The following is a 6212-nucleotide window of genomic DNA, read 5'->3' on the forward strand; positions in this document are numbered from 1 at the left end:
TGACTGTATGAAGACCAGTTCTTGTATAAATGCCCAAAGTTAATCTGTTTATTTTCAGAAATGATCATGTCATCCTGATTTCTGAAGACATTTCACTGCTGTAATTCAACGATTCAGAAACGACTGCTAAGACCATCAAAATTATTTGGCAGTCTTACACAATGAGCTGAATGTTTGTCTTTATTGTGGGTTAATGTATCTCATTAAGGAGCTACTCCATGCAGTTAAATGAGTATGACTCATTACGCTGGGATCAGATTTTAATTTTATTTATTTTTACTCACTGTAATTTTGATTGTCTTCGACTTTGGTGTTTGTATTGTGCAGGACCACTAGACAGGACCTACGGTGATTTCTGGAGGATGGTTTGGGAACAAAATGTCCTTGTTATTGTCATGACAACCAGGTAATGGAGTTGATGAACTAAAAGTATCTGTTTTGATTTTTAGAAGTTGAATCTGTGTTAATTTTGTCAAATACGTCCTGACCCTCTGTCGCAGGACCGACGAAGGCAGTCGGAGAAAGTGTGGGCAGTACTGGCCTCTGGAGGAAGGTGGACAGGAGGTCTATGGCCACATAGCAGTAGTGAACCAGAGGGTGGACCGCCACAGCCACTACAACCACACCACTCTTGAACTGCACAACACTGAGGTGAGAAAAAACATTTTGCTTAATGTTGCAGCCAAAAAATATCTGGCATTGCCTGAAAAGCACCAGTAACAGAGTGGGATTGATATCCTCATCATATTCTTTGCGTTCCCTAAAATGTTCAAAGTACTCCACTCCCTGGTTCAGTTGAACAAGCAGAATGCATTTTCTGTCGTACATATTTTCTATCATAAAGCGTATAACCTGTAAAATTTTATTTGTGTATTCAGACATGTGAACAGAGACAAGTGAGTCATTTCCAGTACCTCAGCTGGCCCGACTATGGCGTCCCCACCTCAGCAGTGACTCTGATTGACTTCCTGGGAGCTGTGAAGAGACAACAGAGAAAAATGGTCAAGGCTCTGGGATCTCAGTGGACAGGCCACCCGCTGGGACCGCCAATGGTGGTCCACTGTAGTGCAGGGATTGGGAGAACAGGTGAGATGCAGGGATAAAAACCTTCTTCTAGGGCTTCGGGCCGTTTTATACCCACCGTGCAGTGCCTCACAAACTGCACCCAACAGCAAAGTTGTCTGCTGTCGCTGCAGCTGGGATGAACACAAGTGTTGTTCCTGTCAGTTTTTACCACTATTTTAATGATCTAGTCATCCAGAAGCTCACGTTCACAGATTATACAGAGCTAGATGGAGCAACAAATCTTGCATCTTTTCATTTGAAAAGATGCAAGATTGCTTTAGTGGTGAGAATACTGTAGCAGGTACCTGCATCTTCATGGCTTGCATGAATAGATGCATGTAAAGTGACCAACACGATGGGTGTGCTTGTGCTTTAAGGCCTCAGTCACACAGTCTTAGCAACCCATCACCAACCACAGGTTGCGCAAACAAAATCTATATTCCCTGAGTGGTTGGAGACTGGTTGCTGGCTGTTAGTATGTGAACTAGCCACACAGCGAGTACTGCACCAAAAATTCTCCTTACTTTGGTAACTAGCAGATTGTTGCGGTTGGCCCTGATTTGACTACCTGTCTGCAGACCCTCATACAGAGAGGGTTTGTCTCCAAAATAAGTCATGCCTTTTGAAAGGTGTTGACTCCAATGCTAAACCACAACTTTTACTCTGATGGGAAACCTTCTGTTTCTAGTTTGCGTTGCATGGCTTCAAAATTTCTTACCACTGAGCAAGCAGTTGCAAAGTATTTTCAGAGAAGTTTGCATGATGATGCAGACTGTGAGTCGCTGCAGCAATCTGCTAGCAGCCAAAAGAATCGCAAGGAGGTTTTTTGGTACAGCAACATCCTGCAAAGAGTAACCTGAATATTCTGTTTTCCTGAATGAGTATGTTTATCAGACTGTATGAGAATAAGGCTTTTAACCAACATGATAGCGTTTCATTGTCTGTAATCTTAAAGTGTTGCCACTAACCCGCTGTTGTTGGCAGGTACCTTCTGTGCCCTGGACATCTGTCTGTCCCAGCTACAGGACGTAGGCTCACTTAACGTGTGCCAGACAGTGCACCGCATGAGAACACAGAGGGCCTTCAGCATTCAAACCCCAGACCAGTACTACTTCTGCTACAATGCCATTTTGGAACACGCCCAAAGACAGGGCCTCATCCCAGCCAATCAGTGAGCTTCAGCCATGACCTTCCAAACCAGTCCATGAGCCCTGTGATTCCTGCAGTCAAGTCTGTTAGCTCCAAGCCATGTTTTGTGATCAGTTAGCCCAGGAACTGTAACTTCCTCACAGATGCTGTCCTTACAAAAGATAAAAATAAAAACTAGGCCATAGCTTTTTGGCAGACCAAGACTGTGATGATAAAAGGCTTGATTGTTGACATAGTGTTTTTAATGATGACGTTTCTGGCAATGTGACGTTTTTGTTTATTTGCTGAACATGTCTCCAAAAATGCACGTCATTGTGGAGAAACTGCTCAGCGCAGCACAGTGGTGTTACATGCGTGAGATCAGGTCCAAGATCTTTTTTCTTTTTTTTTTTTTTCTTTTTTTTCCCAAAAGTAGTTTATCCCATTGAACCTTTTAACATGGACACACAGTCCAAAAAACTGCTCTTTCATTTTCCTTAACTGCTGCTGTAGTGTTTCATAAGTGTTTCTTTGCCATAATAAATGCCACCTCGGATGAGACGGAACTGTGGCTGCCATCTTGTTTCATGTGTTCTTGGACAAATTGTTCTCAGTGCGGTTGGGAAAAATTGGGGTAAAATTGCTTGAACCATTACCATGGCTGTTCACTTTGGAAGCGTGTCTATGTTGAGTAACGGTGTGTCGTGATAAATGTTTGAGCTTTGGGAGAGTCAGATTGGGATATTTTTCCACCACTGTCCTTTCTCACGTGTAGACCGGGGGGGGGGGGTGCTTATACCACTGGAACTGCGGTTTAGGCATGCAGAGTGTGCTTTAGGCAGATGCAGCGGGAAAACTGATTATGCTTTTTCACTGACTTTCTAATTGGGAGCCAGCAGGCTGAAGACCGACTAATGACCGATTTGGCTGCAGACGTCGTAGGTGAAAACGGCAATGGATGGTACGAACTACTTTTGCATAGTCTCAGGAGTGTCATACCAAACACAAAGTGAAACCACAGTCAGGATAGAAGCAGTTTCATTCCATCAATGTATTCTCCTCCAGCCCAAATAAGTAAAGCACATCCAAAATGAATCCTCTCAAATCCCAAATGGCATCATTCATTTCAGTCCATGATCGTGCCTTTTTTTTTTTTTTTTTTCTTCTTGTTTTTCCCCCCTTGATATTTAGCAGAAGGACCCTTTCTGCTAAATATGGAGTCATGGCAGCTTCGCTTATAGTGAGATGGGCCATTGAGCTTTCGTTATTGTGGGAATGTATTCCTAAGCCCCCCACATGCATCCTCACACACTTGCTTAGAGCAGCCCATGCTGCAGTTACTATGCCATTTAAGCATGCATCTGTACATCAGTTAAGACCTCATGAGTAGTGCAATACTTTTTTCTTTTTAAAAAACAAAAAAACAAAAACATGTCTTAGCACTTTGAAATAACTATTCCCAACGTGCTCTGAGATTGGTCATTATGGCAACGGGATTGGAGGAGGAAAAACGTAATTATTTTGCTCTACACGTGATGCTGGGATAACTTGATTGTTATTGTAAATTTAGTGATGATTAAATATAAACAATTTACTGTAAAATGAATACAAATCTGCATAGTGCTTTACTGGGACAAACCGAGCTGATTTTTACTGGGAAAACCAGACAGCGAGGGTAGAATAGTTGAACCAAGCACAAATCTGTGCCTACACCTTATGAAGTCCTTCTGGGCCATGTGAGCATCAGAAACTTAAATATAATTTTCATTATTATTGTTGCTTTCAGTTCTCCAGACTGGATGTAATCTGTGCTTTCATTTGGTCCCAGTATCTTGCCATTATTATTATTATTATTATTGAGTACATGTACAAAAACTTGTGTTTATGCGTTGGGGCCAGGGAAGGGGGGGGGTGTTCTTTGCTACAGAATTCATATTGAATTTGCTTGTAGTGAAGTTTGTTTTGTTTTTTTCTGTCTACCATCCTTGTGTGTACTTTTTTTTTTTTTTTTTTGTAGACTTTTCCTTTAAATGATGAACACAAATGTGCGCTATTTTATTTTTCTATTATTCAACAGCTGTTTTCATACGATTAGCTAGGATTATACAATTATCTACATTAATTTTATATTTGTTCTGTTATAACCTGTTTATCATTCGTATGACTAGTGATTAAAGTTATACTGTATTAAATAAAATTAAAAAAAACCTATGCCAACCTGTGTCTTTGTACAGGCGGTGTGTTTCTTGGGTTTCAAAGCGGCACTTTTACTGTTCTTCACTGAATATGGTATCATTGTGTCGACAAACGCAGCTTCAGTCTTGTACTTAATGCAATGACATAAATGAAAACATGACAATTATAAAAGTAAAGCTAGGAATAAAAGATGTCTCTCACATCGTGCGCATGAATCAGTTTTTCTGATTTTAAATAACGATTTGAAAGCTGCACAACGGAGCAGATTTAATGGTCTGCTGCTGTTGTCAAACCCATAAGGCAACTTTATTGACTTGGTTCCTGTTCACTGCGCTCAGCTTCTTGAGGAAAAACGTTATTGCTGTACATTAACTGGAGCAAAACCTGCAGGCTAGTTTAAGCAGAAAACTCAACCTGCATTGCATCATGCACAGCAGCATGCCTCACTCTCCTCAATTCACACCAAAACCCTTCCAATCTCTTGGTCTGCTTAAGTTGTTTCAACCTCTTCACCATGCCTGCATCCACCTGTAAGCGCTGGGGATTTTTTTTTTTTTTTTTTTTTTTTCCATCACTACCCAACTTCTCTGGTTTCATATTTGTAGAGAGTGATGAGCCTCGAACCACCAGCTGCATTTTTGCTGTAATAAATCAATGGTATAATCCTCTGATACCAAATGTATCATTTGACACGAGTTTTTGAGACCTCTGCATTGTAAGCAACAAATCGCACAAGCTTGAGCAAACTGATATTTAAGTTCGGTTGTAATTTATCAGAAGCTTCAAAAAGCACTCTTAATTATTTTATTTTTTTAAAGCAAGTCAAGTATCTGAATACATTATTGAAGAAGCTCATAAAGTTACACTTTGCTAGTATGTGTATGGAGAAAATCCCAGAAGATCCACAGTTTCTAAAATACTGGGACCAGCCCATCCATGACACGTCCAAAGTCTCCTAGATCACTTCTCTTCCCCATTATGTCAGTTTGAACTTGACCATGTCTAAACGCATTGAGCTGCCCCTATGACTCGCTGATAAAGAGATTTACCAGATTCTGAACAAGTGTATCTAAAAAGAATGGCTATTAAGTCTATATGAAAAATCATTAAGCAGTGACCAAATCTTTACCCAATTGAACACTTTTTTTTTTATCCAAAAATAGCAACGATCCCTCAGAGTGACCCAGATTTTCTCCCTGCGCATTTATTGGTAATAACTAATAGCAAACATAGCTTTAAAAAAAAAAAAGTAGCTTCTCGCCACAAATACAATCGTAGAGACAATATGATCTCTTCCTTTATATAGCATTGATACGGGGCTTACAAAGTGCAGAAATAACTATATAGCTATAGACTATTAAATAAGAGGAAGGTTGCTGTTTTCACTGTCTACTAAGGCATTGTGATTGTAGACAGTATTAAAACAAAAAAATAATTTTTTTCCCTTTATAATTACAGAACAGTCTGCGCAATGAGCTCAATTACAGAACTTTTCAGTAATTTCACACATTGATTTCTTACAGTTTAAGCAACATTTCTTTATCATACAGAAATCCAGAGGAGAATTGTTGACACTGCATTTCTTTCTCCTTCCTTCAAATATCTCCGTGATTTAAGTCCAGTTCTTCACACTGACAGAAAGCCGACTTTCACTGGTAGAGCTTCGTGTGGCCCGCGGTGTAAAATGAACTTGACACCCCCACCGCCGCCCTCGGTAATCCTCCACCAGTATCGGAACTGCAGGTTTTGCGCGTGGTGGAGAGGAGGCTGTTTCCCTGCGATGCTGCCTCGGTTTTTAGCGGGTCATATTCAAACGCAGAGTG

The 6212-nt window shown here is 40.6% G+C and overlaps 1 protein-coding gene across 1 annotated transcript in view; it reads left to right on the forward strand.

Annotated features, from left to right (window-relative positions):
- ptpn9a (protein tyrosine phosphatase non-receptor type 9a) overlaps nt 1-4596 on the forward strand; it is a 28047-nt gene extending 23451 nt beyond the window's left edge. The window contains exons 10-13 of the mRNA XM_085282841.1: nt 328-406; nt 501-651; nt 879-1086; nt 2050-4596. Of these exons, the coding sequence (XP_085138967.1) occupies nt 328-406; nt 501-651; nt 879-1086; nt 2050-2240 (629 nt within the window). The 3' untranslated portion in view covers nt 2241-4596. The remainder of the gene's footprint in view (nt 1-327; nt 407-500; nt 652-878; nt 1087-2049) is intronic.
- Nucleotides 4597-6212: the final 1616 nt, after the last annotated feature.

The sequence above is a fragment of the Mchenga conophoros genome, linkage group LG7, assembly GCF_057382185.1.
Source record: "Mchenga conophoros isolate Kocher_MC1m ecotype Shallow Benthic linkage group LG7, M_conophoros_male_GT1.1, whole genome shotgun sequence".
NCBI classification, from domain to species: Eukaryota; Metazoa; Chordata; class Actinopteri; order Cichliformes; family Cichlidae; genus Mchenga; species Mchenga conophoros.